Source organism: Pleurodeles waltl, chromosome 7 (assembly GCF_031143425.1).
Source record: "Pleurodeles waltl isolate 20211129_DDA chromosome 7, aPleWal1.hap1.20221129, whole genome shotgun sequence".
NCBI lineage: Eukaryota > Metazoa > Chordata > Amphibia > Caudata > Salamandridae > Pleurodeles > Pleurodeles waltl.
The window spans coordinates 1,292,086,147-1,292,103,497 of NC_090446.1; the positions used below are offsets into that span (position 1 = coordinate 1,292,086,147).

The 17,351-nt window shown below is 45.2% G+C and overlaps 1 protein-coding gene across 2 annotated transcripts in view; it reads right to left on the bottom strand.

Annotated features, from left to right (window-relative positions):
• Positions 1–1,342: 1,342 nt before the first annotated feature.
• Positions 1,343–17,351, bottom strand: part of CD5L (CD5 molecule like) — a 237,494-nt gene continuing 221,485 nt past the window's right edge. Inside the window, exons 5-6 of one of the 2 annotated variants that reach the window (XM_069200525.1) lie at positions 6,221–6,538; positions 1,343–2,236 (exon numbers count right to left, since the gene is read on the bottom strand). In XM_069200525.1, coding sequence (XP_069056626.1) covers positions 2,208–2,236; positions 6,221–6,538 — 347 coding nt within the window. In that variant the 3' untranslated portion in view covers positions 1,343–2,207. The remainder of the gene's footprint in view (positions 2,237–6,220; positions 6,539–17,351) is intronic. The other variant, XM_069200526.1, reaches the window with a different exon arrangement.

Sequence of the window (17,351 nt, forward strand, 5' to 3'; positions counted from 1 at the left end):
CTAGGGAGTTAAATGTCTTTTGCTTATATTGTTTTCTTTCTGGAGAAAGAATCTGATGGCGATGCATTTGTTGACTGATTGTCATGTTTTAGGGTCTGGGTGTGGGCTAAAGCCAGGTTGACAGCCTTGAAGAATGTTTTGGGTATGTTGAATGTCTCCTTAATGGTAGTTATGTAAAGGTGGCCATAGACAAGTGGATGAGGTATATGCATTCTAAGTGGAGTGTCTTATGTTGGACTAGGCAGTCAAGGACATGGATCTATATTTATTTTCTTGTTTTCATATTATTTATTTGCTCTCAGAGAATTTTTTGGAGCACCAAAGAGATGAGTATTTAGCCATGAAAGCGTCTGTTTTTAGTGTTTTGTGAAGATCAACACATTTTTAAGGGCCATAATGATTTGAATTTATAGGGTGGTGTTTTGACATCTGATGAAAACCAATTGGAAATAGAGAGGCCATAGGCTGCACTGCTGACTTCTGATCCCCATGTTCAAATGAAATAGTCCCCTAGTCCAACCCATTTCTCTCTTTATGCAGCATTTACATAAGCAAAGCCGGTTGACCATTTCTGAAGCCTTCCCGCCTCTTGATAAAACCAAGACCAGCAAAGCTAAGACTTGACATAGAAGGCTTTTCATCCAAGCAAATACCTTTCTCAGAAAATATGCTTTGAACCACAAGGCAACAACAAACATTCAGTTACCACACCTCCCACAATGTTCTACAAAGTATAAACTGGTGCACTCTTTCCACAGTAGCAGCCATTGAGTAATACTGCTGCCAGGCAGAAACACATACAAAAAACAATAAAGAAAGATGCACCCAAAGAACAAAGTACCCACATCCTGAATATTTTAGAATCTTCTTTCTTTGACTGTTCTTGATTCCATAAGCACAGCCAAAGTGTTTTGTTCAAAAACTTTGAACTTCTTCAGGACTTATGTAACATATAATGAATTTGACTTGAAGTCTCACTCTCCACATATCATAAAGCAATGCATTCATGTGTTCTGGCAAGCATGTGGGTCCAATATCCATGTCCTAGTTATGTACAGGTGGAACAATTACCAATAAAGAAAGGGGTGTTGTATACTCGAATGTGGCACCAGAATCAGTTCCAAAAGCCGACGGTCCGGTGTTGCTTCTCACGAGCAATACGAACAAAACATGTTAATTCATTCCTTGGGTGCACCTGTCCTTACTGTTTTTCCTCAGAAAATAATTTACTCACCAGCATCCACTCACCTTGGCCTGTCACATACTCTATTTGTATATCTGTTAGCACTATGATTATAAGTATATGAGGCTTCTAATATGCTGATGTTGACATAATCATTTTCTCGTCCACAGTTTGATATTTATTTCTGACAACTGACATCACATCAAAAGCCACATGGGTAGGTTTAATAAATCAGCACATAAAGCCTTTCTTGGTAAAGGAAATATATTTGAATATTTTACGCAAATCATTTTTTATGCTCAGCATCTTTTTCGGTTCTGTAGTATATATGCAGATTATATGTCAAAATCTAACTGAAAATGCAAACAAGCAACCATTTATGCCTACCTACTTTTGCAATAGTTAATGATTTTTCCATTATTAAAGAAAAGGTTGATTTTATGAAAAAGCTACAATTTATTTTAGAGATATGCAGAAAATTTGATTTTATTTCTATAAAGATATAAAAGGAAAGTCTTGATTTTGTTAAAGACAAAGGGACAGGTTGTATGCTCTAAGCTCTATCTCCATCAAATATTATCATCCAGTTTAACTTAAAGAACTATACCTTTTGGACCTAATTAACAAAGATAAACTTACACATTTGTGTAAGATTACACTTGTAGTAACTTTACTAATGTTTTGGTATTCACAAATGATAAGTTTCATTTTACTACTAGTAATTTTACTAGTATTAAAATTACACGTGTAGTCTGTGAAAAACAAAAAGCTGTAAAGTTACTACAGCAATGGTAAACTTCCACAAAAGTGTAGGGTTACCTTTGTGAATTAGGCCTTTTATCACTACTGGGCAGAGTACTGAAAGTATAAATGCCATGGTCAATTATGGACTTCCCAGCACTAGAAGATCTACAACTATCAACAGGATTCAGCAAAGAACAATTAAAGATTGTGAGCAAAGGAATAAAAAAAACAGCTTGAAAACTGTAACTCTGGCAACAATCCTGGAGCTTTCAGTACATCTTCACACGGTTCCTGATATTGAAGACCAAGCTGAAATGAAGAATACATAGGAGTAATTGTCATGATATTAGCAACTCTATCTTGCAAAAAAACAGCAATGAGATGAATCAATTAGAATATAATCAGGATATACCTGATATACATACATACATACATACATAGAAAAAACATATTTTACAGTAGCTGAAGGAGCTCCTGTTATGTTCCAGTGTGCATAAAAGTTCAATAGTGCCAGCATGATCACCTACTAGTACAGTAAGGCTTTCCTGTTAACACATTCATGTTGCATACAAACAAGGACTTATTGTATGTCAACATCAAGGGCCTCATTAGGAAGTTCGGTGGATAGAAGACCCGTCCACTGAATGTCTGACGGAGAGGTTGCCGCCACACTGGCTACCTCCCCATGGACCCATTAAGACGTTCAAGCTAGGCTGACTGGCGAAAAACGAGGTTTACGCCAGTCAGCCTAGCAGAAAAGAGGAGGCAGCATTGTCTCTGGCTTTTATTCAGGTCTGCTGCAATGCTGTTGACTGCAGGGTGCACCACACCCTCGCAATGTTCACTGTCTGCATAGCCGTGGCCAAGTACATGAGCAGTGCTGTGGCCCCCTTGTGGCCCTCTGCACCTGTTCTCCACCAGTCTTTTCATGGAGGTGATACCGCCATGAAAAAGCTTGTGGAGAACCAGGTCGTAATCAGTTGATGCTGACCTGGACCTGCTGTCAACCCATCGGGATCACCGATCCCGGCGGTGACAGTGGAACTCAGGTGGTCTGACCGCCAAGATCTTAATGTGGTGGTCGGACTGCCACAGCAGCAGCAGCGGTCCTGACTGCCTTCACGAGCCTGGTGGTCTCAAGACCACCAGCCTCGTAATGAGGCCCTCAGTGTCGATGTGAAGGCTAAGGCCTAGAAAACGAATATCCTGAATTGTGATGGTAGCTAACATAGTGTGGGAGATTGACATATTATTTTAGCAGCATCAATTATTTTGAAATCAATCGCGCTATCACAAATAACAGAAACACAGCAGAGAGGAATCTTCCATTCTGGATTCCAGTACACTACATGTAGTGGTTAAAATTGCAAGGATATCCAGCCTCACAATATAGTCTCTGTGTCTGGGGCAGGGCAAGGTGAAGGCAAGGTCTTGTACACTACCAAGACCTTCCTTTGAAGCTTGCCTACTTCAAAGGCAGAAATGAGTATAAAACCCCAGACTTTCAGATTTCTTCTGGATCAAGAGGAACCTCTGCCAAGGAGAAGAGCTTGATGCTTGAGAAGGACCTGCCACTCTGCCTGTTGCTTTGCTGTTCTGGCCTGGTGCTGCTTCTGCCTTAAGAGGGAAAGGACTGGACTATGCTTTCTGCAATCCTGCTTGTGAAGTTTCTCCAAGGGCTTGTATTGAGCTTACCATCTGTTCTGAAGTCTCAGGGCCATCAAAGACTTCTTCTGCCAGCACCTGGGTTCTCTTTCTGAGAACCCTACACTGCCAAGTGGTGCCACATCCACTCCCTGGGCCCTTGAAAGGAGACGTTGGAGAACCCAAGGTAAAAATCCATGCACCGGAGCCTAGCTGCAGAAAAATCAATGCAGCACCTACACCGCAGCTGAAAAATCGGTGCAGCACCAGTGAAATTGACGCATCGCCAGCTCAGCGCGGATTCATTGCTGCTTTGCAACCGGATTTTCCATGAATCATCCCTGGGCATCAAAATCTTCAATATCACTGCAGGGACCTGATGTTGATTGTCCGTAAACCGATGCAACGCCTACCCAGTGGAGAAAGAATCGACGCACGGCCTCACTTGTGAGTAAGGAATTGTTGAATTGTTTGCTCTTCTGATGCACACTCGCCCATGTGGCCTTATTATTCAAGCATACCAGGTAATTTGTCCTAAAACAAGGCATCTATTGATTTCTATGGATTAGGACTCTTTTTACTTTAAAAAATCATATCTTTGCTTGTGTATATTGAATTTTTGTTGTTTTGGTCTTGTTTGATTTAAATAAATATTGGCTATTTATCTAAACTGATGTGGAGTCCTTTTGTGGTATTTGCACTGTGTTACTGTGTGTGTTGGTACAAATACTTTACACATTGCCTTTGAGATAATTCCTAACTGCTTGTGCCAAGCCATTAACGGGAAGAATAGGGGTTATCTGAGCTGTGTATCTCCCTTACCCTAACTTGAGTGAGGGTCCCTACTTGGACAGGGTGTAAACTGACTGACGACTAGAGACCCCATTTCTAACAGTATGTTATTATCATTTTTTTTTTTTTGCTTAGGTAGCACTGGGTCAGCACCCTCTGCGTCAGCAGGGAAGAGAAGTAGTTGGTGCACGCTAAGTGAGCATGTCGGTTTGGCCGGCTGTCTGAGGCTGGCTAAACCAACATGAAAGCTTAAAATTCTCCACCCGGGTTGTGTGGCACAGCTGGGTGGAGACCAATCACAAGCTCACACTCCCTCACTGAGTGGCATTTCAGCCCGCTCAGGCCAATCCCGGCGCTTCTCTCATGCTGTGTAGCAGCATTGAAAGAAGGGTGGGATTGGGTGGGAGTGGAGCTAAGCAAGTACAGAAGCATCGAGGTGGGGAGAGCAGCGGAGGCGAGGCAGCAGGTAAGTGTTGTTATAAAAAAATTATTATTGACCCCCCACTCCATTTGCTGCCCCACCAGCCCTTCTTGGCAGCAGCTGCCACTGCATTGCAGCACTTTTTTCGAGCAGTGGGGAGGTGAAGTGATTTTCCCAGAATCACAGGATGTTGAGCCCACACTGGGACTCTAACCTATTCTACAGTTCCAAAGGCAGCAACGCCGTAATGAAACATCCTCTCCCATTTCATGATACTCCAGCACTGAGAGATGACGCTACCTGTACTTACAAAGGGGCTCATTTTAGGGGCAGACTGTCCACTTCCCTTTCTTTGCTTTACTGCAGATAAACATACCAGTTGAGGATACCTGTGGGGAGATGATGTCTACCCTCTATTTTTACAGGATTGATGCCGTCTACCCTGCCAAATGCTTGGGCCCCACAGAAATATGTTAAACTTTTTCCAGTGTAACTTTCAGGCATCGGGACATATTCAATAGTGCCTGCACTTTGTCTACTTTTGTTTGGAGCAGACAGTAAGGGGGCTTATCAGATTCCAGCTGGGTGTATAATAAAGTCCCAAGTCGAGGGACCATTAGGCCTCCTTTTGTTGGAGTATCCTGGCTTGGAACTATCAGGAGCCTCACACCTAACTGCAATGGAGGGGAAACAGAGGCACACAGCTTTTCTCTTTACTTTACAAAGGCACTGTTTTGACTTTTATCAATCCTTGTAAAAAAGAGGTATGCACGCACTACACGAATTTCAGATGTGTTGGTCTGTAATAGTATGCACACAAATAACAATTTAAATAACACCTATTCTGTTTATTTCTTAGAACGCTTCCCTGTGTGTTTCACCTTTTGTGCTACACCTTTTGAGCTCATCCACCACCACGTCTCCCATGTAAACAAATGCTGGCCTTTCAAAGGCCCTTTAACACAGCTCATGAGGACAATGTGCAGAGTTAAGTGAGGGACCAACTGGTAAGTAAAAAACTTAATTAGAGCTGGTGGTTGCAGAAGGGGCCCACCACACTCACTTTTGGTGACTGGCACATATTAAGTCCTATGGACTGTGAACTAGAGCAAGACAGGGAAAAATAGACAAAGGGGAAAGAAGGAGGAAGAGAAAGGTAGAAAATACACAAATGGGAAAGCAATAGGATGAGAAAGAAAAAACCTGAAAAGAGAGAAAGCCAGGAAAAATAAGAACCTGAAAGACAGAGATGAGGGGACAGGGAGTGTCTGGTAGAAGATGAAAATGGCATGAGCTAGATTCAAGACTATGCAGCCTTGGTATTTGGCATACTAACATTCAAAAGCGCTGCCCCAGCCACAGGCTTAGGAGAAAAAACTTTGTGCCCTGCATTTGTTCTTTCACAAACTAAGCACGGCTAGAAAGTATTATCTTACCTGAGCAAGATACAGAAACATCCTCCTTGTGGTTACAGTCGTGGTAGCCCCATGTGCGATGCTGGCAATATTCCAGAGATATCTCATCTCCTCTGCAGTTAACATCATCTAGCCAGATTCGTTCTGGTGCCTTGTCAGACTTGGGCCTGGGTAGTTTATGTTTTTTAGGGCCTCCACATGCCAATTCTCTGCACACCACCTCTGCATCTTTGAAGTCCCAGTAATCATTGCAGACTGTTCCCCACTCATGTTTGTAGTACACCTCCAGCCTCCCAGAGCAAGCATCCGGTCCATCCACCAGTCTCACCTTCACAGGTTCTACAAAGAACAGATGTGAGAATCCCAAAGGATGAAACATTAGGCACTGTCTTTAACCATAACTGTGAAAAAAACAATTGCGTGTGTTTTTAAATATTGGAAGAAATTATCTCACAATGCTGATTACCTTTATTTTAAGTTAGTGGTAAATATTTATCATAAATCTTTGTAAAATCACAACATTCATCAGTATAGATCTATTGCTTGAGAACATCTGACGATTGAGGACATTAAAGGGCCATCTAGTGTTGATCATGTTCTGCTTCTTTAACAACCAACAGCAATAGATATGCTACAATGTTTATCTGACAATGTCAATTAGAGTTTTGAGATCATTCCTCAGATGGCCTTTTTAACTGTAGGCCCTGTGTTTTAACCGTTAACTTGAGTGATTTGAGGTTTACGTCCCTGGAACAGAAATGTGTAAGTTCTTAAAGCATTTGCCACATTCCACCTATTGATGGTATGAACACGCAGAAGAATGAGCCAGACCTTTCTGTAAATCTCTGAAAGCTACACATTGTTCTGAGCCAGTTCAACGACCAGGGAAGAACTGGCTAGTGAAATACAGTTCTCATTATGGAGGGATGGTCATCACAAATCTTGGAGCACAACATTTAAAAGAAAAGTATTTAGAATTATATAATAAGAAATGACAGCACTGCAAAAACACTGTAAGATGGTTGGAAACCAACATTCTTGACAAGGAGGCTGTCACCTGTATCAATGTTGTGGGTACACAAGTGTGTAACCCCAGGAGTGAGGGAGAACAGGGAGGAGAACTGACCAAAAAACTGGTGACAGTCCCTCTGCTGTTCAGGAGTCAGTGTTGGAGAAAGGTTCACACCTCCCAATGACCTATCCTTCTCTTTGGTGACCATGAGGTCAGGAAGAGGTTCACTCTCCTCCTCCTCTCCTCCATCTGTCGCCAGCAACATGGGGACCTCAGTCCTCTCAAAGTGGGGTTTGAGATGGTTAAGATGAAAACCCCTTAGGAGGCCTCTGGGGGTCTTGAGGTCCAGCAAGTAGGCGGACTCCACCTTCCTCTCAACAATGTTGTGGGGCTCAGTCCAACAGTCTTAGAGGGCCCTGGGCTCCATCACCCACACTTTTTGCCCAGGTTGCAATTCCACAGGGGCAGCCGTTTGGTCATACCACTGCTTCATCACTTCCTGGCTAGCCTCTAAGTTGTCTGAAGGTTGCTTCCACAACTTGGCCATCTGGCTTCCAAAGGCCAGCATGCAGCTAACTACATCCTGTTGAGGTTTCCTAGGACATAGCACCCACTTTACTTTCACCAGACTGAGAGGTCCCTTTACAGTGTACCCATACAGAAGCTAATGAGGGCTAAACCCAGCCTCATATAGTGGCATCTCTCTGTAAGCAAAGAGTAGGCATTGCAAGAGAACTACCCACTTGCGTCTCATAGCCTCAGACAGGCTCCTGACCATGCCTCTAAAGGTCTTGTTAAATCTCTCGACAGGCCCATTGGTCTGTGGCTGGTAGGGGTTGGAGAATGTATAGTAACTCAACATATCCTCCACATTGACTGTATGTAAGCAGACATAAAGCTGGTGCCTCTGTCAGACACCACACTTCCTTGGGAACCCACTCAGGTAAAAATCGCCATCAGGGCCCAAGCCACTGCAGGTGCAGTAGAAGGCTTCAGAGTACCTAGTGACATGGTCCACCAGAACCAGGATAAACCAGTGACCAGAAGTTGTCTGAGGATCCATGGGCCCTACAATGTCAATATCCACCCTCTCAAAAGGAGTGCTAATGACAGGTATGGGAGACAGGGAGCTGTCATCTTCTGCCGTGTCTTCCCACTGGCCTGGCAGGTCAAGCAGATTCTACAGTAGGCATCTGAAAAGTGGGGGACAAGCCTGGTAAATGACTTGTCCTGGCCCAGATGTCCTGATAGGGGCATTTGATGAGCTAGCCCCAGTAAGATGGCTCTGTAGCACTGGGGGACCACCAGGGCCCTTGTTGTCTCATGCACAAGTGTCCTAGGCTCATTATACAGGAGTTTGTCCTCCCAGTAAATGCTGTGACTTTCAGAGGCATCACCTGTTACCTGAGCTTTGGCCTGTTGTCTCATGGCCTTCAAGTGTGGACACTCCCTCCTTCTACTTGCCACCCAGCAAGTTTAGGCAGGTCACCAAGGGAGGCTATGTCCTCTCCACTGGGCTCCGGAGCCTCCTCCTGTGGTGCCCATCCACCTCAGCTGGGAGACATTCAAGGGCTTGTTTCCCACACCCTTGCCCTTTCTCCTTGTGGCAGCTGTCTGGGGCATTCTTCCAGGCTCCAGACCTTCTTAACTGTCCTCCCGTGCAGCCATGGACCTGGTGGTTGCATACATCCATTCAGGTACCCCCAACATTTCCAAGTGTAACCTGAGTTCCGCTCCAGGTAGTATGCTCTAGGTTATTCACTAGCAAACAATCAACTGCATGGCAGGGCTCACAGCTACCTTCAGAGGTCCAGAAACCGCCCACCCAAATGTAACAAGGGTCACTGGATAGTGAACCTCATGATTGTCTGTCACCACAACTTGGTGGACTACATTGGGTAATATCTGCTCTGGGTTCTCTGCTGACTGCATACCCTAGTTATGCTGGCACTTTTGTCCCTCACAGTCTGAGCACCTTGTTCACTGATGGTAACCCACAAACTATACTTTGCAGTATCAGAGGGCTCATGGGTTTTTTTGGACCATCTCCACATCACCCACAGACAATAGATAACCTCAGTGAGCCCGCCCCCAAATAACTGAGACTAGCTCCTCCCCAAGCACTACATTTGCCACCTCTGGTGTCTTACCTCCAGTGGGAGGCTGTGCCCTCTTGGAAAACTTGGGATCCACCTCCAGGGGGCTTGTCAGGGAAGCTCTTTTTCTGGTGGCTAGGTTGGGAATTGGCCTGTTTTCTATATGCATTGTTTTGGGGCCTTGTGAAATATCCTTCTTTGTATCTACCCCTCCTTCTTTTGTTGTGAACCGTGACCACTCTTATGGGAGTTCCCCCAGATGCCTTCTTGGATGCTCTGGTGATGATCAAGAGGTCTGCCTCTTCAGCAAGTTTCCTGGGGCCAGTCAGATTTCTATCCACTAGGTGCTGGTGCAACTCTGGGAAACAAACTTCAAGCATGTGCTCCCTCATAATTAGGTTGTACAGCCCATTAGAATTATCTACCATGCTGCCCCTCACCCAGCCATTCAGTTGTGTGCTGGAAGAATCAAGGAAAAACACCCAGATCTGTTTAGGAGGTTTGTGGTTATTCCTGGACCTCTGTCTGTACCCAAACCTACTGATAAGTGTGGCCTTCATGGGAGTTCATTGTGTCTGGTCCTTCACCTCTACAGTCAGTGTCAGGAGTGTGTCTCTCCCCTCTGTGGGCATATACCTCTACCAACTATCCTCTCCCCAATTCTCTTCAGGGACCTTTTGCACTCTTAGATCCATCCCACATGGTGTGAACCACTCATCTATGTCATCCCTCACAATATACCTGAGCACCAAATCTTTTGGGTTACAAACCCTTTCACCAGTGGTCACTGCAGTTCTGTTGCCACTATTACTGCTGAACTCCACTTTCATGGCCTTGATGTCCAGCTGTCTAAGACTTAGCTCATGTTCCATCTTCCTTTTCTTTGTCTCCATGACCAGCTTCTTTTCCTCCATATCTTTCTCGAATTTGAGCTTGGCCAGCTCCAGTTTAAACTTTCTATACTCCCGCCTGTCCTCCAGTTGGAACCACTAATGCTGGCCAGATATTGCTCCCCCCATCCCACAGGCAGTCCCTGACTCTCCAGTGAATCTTGGTCCAGCTTCTCATCCTCATCCAGTATATTATCTTCCTTCTCTGGGATCACAACGGCTGCATCACAAGCTTCTATCCCATCCCCCGGTACCTTTTGCAGCCCCACCTTCCTGGTGAAGCCTTTAATAGAAAAATAGAAAGCTCAAACCTCTTGCAGAAATCCTTTAGCTGAGCCTCAGTGTAGCTCTCAAGTTTGGCCAGTTCAAAATTCATTTTTGAGGGGGCAGGTGCAAATGTAGAACCTCCAGTCAGAGACATGATTTTAGGAAAAAGAAAAAAAAGGCAATCAAGAATAGAACATTTTTAAATGCCAATTAGAAGAGAGGAATTGATTCACATTGGTCTTAGGTATGGATTGGTAGTGTAATCATATTACTGTAAGGCACTGCACAAACACAAGTCCTATTCCAATGTTGCCACCAATGTTAGAAATTGCTTTTCTTTTTGGCAGATGTATGCACTCTGTCCAAGCAGGAACTACAAACATAGTCAGGATATGTTAGCTACACACCATAAATGAACCTGTGCTCATCCTCTGGTATCTTGGCACAGAACAGGCAGGCGTGACTTAACAGACAATGTGTAAAGTATTTGTACAACACTTAAGACAGTAGAACAGTGAAAACACCACACAAATAGATACCATGCCTCATTAGAAGAATAGAGCTTATTTTAGCTGGTTCGGTGCTGAGGACAGAACTGTTGTATCCTCATCACATGACCACCAAATCCCTCTGCTGTAAACAGCAGTGGGATTTCATCTTTGTTTTTTTTTTGCCTCAGAAGCTGGGGAAGAGCTTCCCCAGCTGACAGAGGCATTTGTTTTGTTTCAATTTAATAAGGCTCTCACACACAGGCCCACATTTATACCCTGTTTGCGCTAAATCAGCGTCATTTATTTTGACGCTAATTCAGCGCAAACTTAACTCCCTATTTATATTCTATTTAGACCTGTCTAGCGTCAAAATATTGGAGTTAACGTAATTTTTGGGATGCATGAAACCTCCTTGCGTCAATGAAATACATTATAAATACAAGGTAGCCATTACTGTCCATAATGATTTTAAGTCCTAGCATCATATTTACCCACCTGGGCAATAAAGACGCATGGGTGGGAGGTGGAGCCAAAAAAATGATATAAACTCCGATTTGTGTAAAATGTTAATGCCTGGGTCTGACCAGGTATTAAAATGAGGCAAACACATCACCACTTAAGGAAAACAAACAGAAACAACATCACAAACCCACAGGACAAGATGAAAGTGCTACTGCTCCAGCTTGCGAGACGACGCAGAGGACAGCAACAGCAACGCAATCCACAAAGGTAAGGCAGAAGGCAGGAGAGGGCATTTAGAAACAGGACAACCCTCCATGGCCTTAGGGAACAAGATATCATGAGGACATACAGACTAAACCGGCAAGCCATACTTTACCTGCTGCACCACATTGAGGCACAAATCACAGCCAGCCTGAAAACCCCACACAACATACCACTTGTGAGAAAGCTGCAAGCTGTCCTGCACATGCTGGCAAGTGGCTTATTTCAATCAAAGGGTGCCCTAGTTGTTGGTGTGTCACAGACGTCATTCTCTGCGTTCCTGCTAAAGGTGTTAGATGCAATAATCTCCCTGACACCCCGCCACATCAGCTTCCCCAACACCCAGAAAAAGCTTGGAACCATGGAAACTGTTGCAGTTGCTGGCTGGAGCTGAAGTTGCAGAGGAAAAGTAGCCCTTGGGGATACTTTGTTGCTGTTACAGCAGTTCCTAGAGCAGGCTGCGGTTGATCCGATGTCAGAGGATGAAGTACTAGTTGCAGAGGATTCCTGAAGGAAACTTGCAAGCAGAATCTGAAGAGAGCTCACAGGAGAGACCCTAAATAGCCCTGAGAGGGTGACTGGCTACCTTATCAGGTAAGGACCTATCAGGAGGGGTCTCTGACGTCACCTGCTGGCACTGGCCACTCAGAGCCCTCCAGAGTGCCCCCACACCTTGCAAAGCAAGATGGCTGAAGTCTGGGACACACTGGAGGAGCTCAAGGCACCACCCCTAGGGTGGGGATGGACAGGGGAGTGGTAACTTCCCTTTTCCTTGTCCAGTTTTGCGCAGAGCAGGGGACAAGGGGTCCCAGAACCGGTGTAGACTGGTGTATGCAAGGAGGGCATCATCTGTGCCCTTCTAAGCATTTCTAGAGGCTGGGGGAGGCTATCCCTCACCGCCTGTAACACCTATTTCCAAAGGGAGAGGGTGAAACACCCTGCTCTCAGAGGAAATGCTTTGTTCTGCCTTCCTGGGACTGATATGCTCAGACCCCAGGAGGGCTGAACCCTGTCTGTGAGATGGTAGCAGCTGTAGCTGCAGTGCAAGCCTCAGAGAGCTGGTTTGGCAGTACTGGTGTTCCATAGTGGAACCCCAGGATGCATGGAATTGGCTCCCCAATACCAGTTTTGGAATGGGGGACAATTCCATGACCTTAGACATGTTACATGGCCATATTCGGGGTTACCATTGTGAAGCTACATATAGGTATTGACCTATATGTAGTGCATGTGTGTAAGGGTGTCCTTGCACTCACAAAGTCCGGAGAAAAGGCCCTGAACTATGTGGGGGCACCTTTGCTAGTGCAAGGGTGCCCTTGCACTTAGTACCCTTGCACCTAACCTTCAGAAAGTGAAGATTAGACATATAGGTGACTTATAAGTTACTTAAGTGCAGTGAACATGGCTGTGAAATAATGTGTGCGTTATTTCACGCAGGCTGCAATGGCAGGTCTGTGTAAGGGTTTGTCTGAGCTCCTTAAGGGTGGCAAAAGAAATACTGAAGCCCATATGGATCTCCTAGAACTCCAATGCCCTGGGTACCTAGGTACCATATACTAGGGACTTATAAGGGGGGTCCAGTGTGCCAATTGAAATTGGTAAATGAAGTCACTAGCCTACAGTGACAAATTTAAAAGCAGAGAGAGCATAAGCACTGAGTTTCTGATTAGCAGAGCCTCAGTGACACAATCAAGCACTAAACAGACACTCACTTTAGGCCATACACTATGAGCACTGGGGTCCTGACCAGCAAGATCCCAGTGAGACAGGCAAAAACATACTGACATATGTGTAAATGGGGGTAACATGCCAAGGAAGATGGTACTTTCCTACACAACCCCCCCAAACGAGGGACAATAAGGCTAATCTTGCCCAAATGAGTCTTCATTGTCTAACTGGAAATATCTGGAGAGTCCATCTGCATTGGAGTGGGTACTCCCAGGTCTATGTTCCACTGTGTAGTCCATCCCCTGTAGGGAAATGGACCACCTCAACAATTTAGGGTTTTCACCTTTCATTTATATGAGCCATAATAGAGGTTTGTGGTCTGTCTTAACAATGAAGTGAGTCCCAAACAAGTAGGATCTCAGCTTCTTCAGTGCCCAGACCACAGCAAAGGCCTCCCTCTCTATGGGAGACCAACCCTTTTCTCTAGGGGTAAACCTCCTGCTAATGAAAGCAACAGGTTGATCCTGGCCCTGTGAGTTCAGTTGTGATAGTACAGCCCCTACCCCTAATTCAGAAGCATCTAGTTGAACAATTATTTTTTTGGAGTAGTTTGGGCTCTTTAAAATAGGTGCAGAGTGCATTGCCTGCTTAAGCTCCTCATAAGCTTTCTGACAGCTAGCTCTCCACAATACCTTTTTAGGCATTTTCTTACTGGTGGGATCATTAAGAGGTGCTGCAATGGAGCCATAGTTCTTAATAAACTTCGTGTAATACCCAGTGAGAACTAAGAAGGCTCTGACCTGGGTCTGAGTAGGAGGGGGAGCATAGTCCATAATGGTCTGAATCTTTCCCTGCAGTGGTGCAATCTGTTCTCCACCTACCAGGTGGGCCAGATAAACCATTCCCCCTGCCCTATCTGGCTCTTTGAAGCCTTTATAGTTAGGTCTGCCTTTTGCAGGGCCTCCAACACTTCCGAGAGGTGGACCAGGTGATCATCCCAGGTGGAGCTAAAGACAGCAATATCGTCCAAATATGCTGCACTAAAAGCTTCCAACCCTTGGAGGACTGTATTCACCAGCCTATGAAAAGTGTCAGGTGCATTTTTCAAACCAAAGGGCATAACTGTGAATTAATAATGCCCTCCTATGGTAGAAAATGCAGTTTTTACTTTAGCATCTTCTGACATCTTGATCAGTCAATACCCTGCCGTCAAGTCAAAAGTGCTTAGATACTTGGCAGATGCCAGTGTATCTATTAGCTCATCTGCCCTGGGTATAGGGTGAGCATCTATTTTGGTTACTGTATTGACACCCCTATAGTCCACACAAAACTGCATTTCTCTCTTTCCTTCTTTGCTCTGCGGTTTGTGACAAGCACCACTGGGCTGGTGCAGGGGTATCAGAAGGCTCAATAACTCCAAGGTCTAACATTTTCTGAATTTCAGCTTTTATGCAATCTCTGACATGGTCAGGTTGCCTGTAAATTTTACTTTTGACAGGTAAACTGTCCCCAGTGTCAACTGTATGTTCACACCAAGTAGTTGTACCAGGTGTGAGACGAGTTCAGAAAACTGATCAAGGAGATTTTTACAGTCTTCCTTCTGCTCAGCAGTAAGGCAGTCTACCAGAACCACTCCTTCCACTAAGCAATCAGCTTCAGTGTTGGAGAAGAGATCAGGGAGAGGGTCACTCTCTTCTTCCTGTCCCTCATCTGTAGCCACAAGCAGGGTTAAGTCAGCCCTGTCATAGTAAGGCTTTAGGCGATTGACATGAAGCACCCTAAGGGGGCTTCTGGCAGTGCCTAGGTCCACCAGGTAGGTGACCTCACCTTTCCTTTCTACAATTAGATGGGGTCCAATCCATTTGTCCTGGAGTGCTCTTGGGGATCCAGGCTCCAATACCCACACCTTCTGTCCTGGGTGGTACTCCGTCAGGACAGCCTTCTGGTCAAACCATTGCTTTTGGAGCTCTTGGCTGGCCTGAAGGTTTTTGCTGTCCTTTTTCATGTTCTCAGCCATTCTACTTATCAGGCCAAGTACATAGTCCACAATGTCTTGTTTTGTAGCTTTTCCCAACCCTCCTTAACAAGAGCAAGGGGCCCCCTAACAGGGTGGCCAGACAGGAGTTCAAAGGGGCTGTAGCCCACTCCTTTTTGGGGTACATTCCTGTAGACGAAAAGGAGGCATTGTAATAGGACATCCCATCTCCTTCTGAGTTTTTCAGAGAGTCCCATAATCATACCTTTGAGAGTTTTATTAAACCCCCCGCACCCGAAAGCTCAGCTGTATCAGCTTCCAGCTCCTCTGGTGTAGGTTCTGCACAGGGAGAGAATTCCTCTCCCTCAAAAGGGGAATCATGTTTGGAGGGAGGGATAGTGGACAAGTGTTTGCCCTTCTTACCCCTAGGGTTTGGGAGCACCTGGTCCATTATTCCAGGATCTAAGTTTCCCTGTCCTCTTTGCTTCTTGGCCTGAGCCCTGGTAAGAGCAAAGAAATGCCCAGGAATGCCCAGCATTGCTGCATGTGCCTCCAACTCCACTTCAACCCAAGCTGAAGTCTCCAAATCATTGCCTAGCAGACATTGTACAGGTAAATCAGTGGCTACTGCATCTTTCTTTGGACCAGTAACCCCCCCACCAGTTGAGATTCACAACAGCCATGGGGTGGCTTACAGAGTTGATATGGGTGTCTGTCACTTGGTACTGGTGACCAAGTAGGTGCTGCTCAGGGGCAACCAGTTTTTCCACCACCATGGTGACACTGGCACCTGTGTCCCTGTAGGCCTCAACCTGAACACCGTTAATCAGAGGTAGCTGCTTATACTTATCCATATTAAGGGGACAAAAAACTAAAGTGGCTAGGTCAATGCCACCATCCGAGAATAAAACAGCCTCAGTGATCTCCCTAACTAGACCACCCCCAACTACATTACCAAAGGTGAGCCCAGCTACTCCCTTTGATTGGCTATTAGTAGTGCTTTTCCCACCACCAACGCTATTACTAGGGGCGCTAGTGGTTGCAGTTGGGGTTGTGGTGGTGGGAAGTTTGGTGTTTCTTTTTGGACAATGACTGTCAGTTGCCCAATAGCTTTTGGCTTTTCACAAATAACACCAAGGTTTCTTATCTTTGTGAGAAGAGGATTTGGACCCACCACCCCCAGAGGATTGTTGTAGGCCTGATGAAGACGCTGATGATTTTTTTATCTTTGTCCCCACCCTTGTCATGTGACTTACCATCCTTCTTCTTGCCATCCTTGTCACCCCCTGTATGAACCTTTCTGTTCACCCTTGTTCTGACCCATTTGTCTGCCTTCTTTCCCAATTCTTGGGGAGAGGTCAGATCTGAGTCCACAAGATACTGATGTAACAAGTCAGACACACAATTATTCAAGACATGCTCTCTTAGAATCAACTTATATAAGCTTTCATAGTCAGTCGCCTTACTGCCATTTAACCAACCTTCTAAGACCTTCATAGAACAGTCTACAAAGTCTGTCCAGTCCTGTGATGACTTCTTTCTGGTCTCTCTGAACTTAAGTCTGTACTGTTCAGTGGTTACGGCCAGACGATCCAAGAGTGCACCTTTAAGAATTTGATAGTTGTCTGCATCATCCTCTCTGACAATAAGAAGTCTGTCTCTCCCCTTGCCAGAGAAGGATAACCAAAGGATAGCAGCCCACTGTACATGAGGGACCCTCTGAAATTTACAGGTCCTCTTAAGTGCAGTAAACCACTTGTAGATGTCATCACCATCCTTGTAAGGAGGGACAATTTTGTGCAGATTTCTAGAATGAAATGAGGGCTCCCTAACATTTGAATTTCTAAACCTGCTGCTGCCACCATGGGGAACTAATACCAAACTCTGCCTCTCTTTCTCCACAGCCAGGGATTCCCTGTCTAAGGCCAACTGTTGGTGCATTAGCCTCAGCCTGGCCTCCTCTAACCTCAGCTTTCTGAGTTCCCTATCTAGGGACTGGTCTTCAGGGTTAGAATTGTGGGATTCCTCTG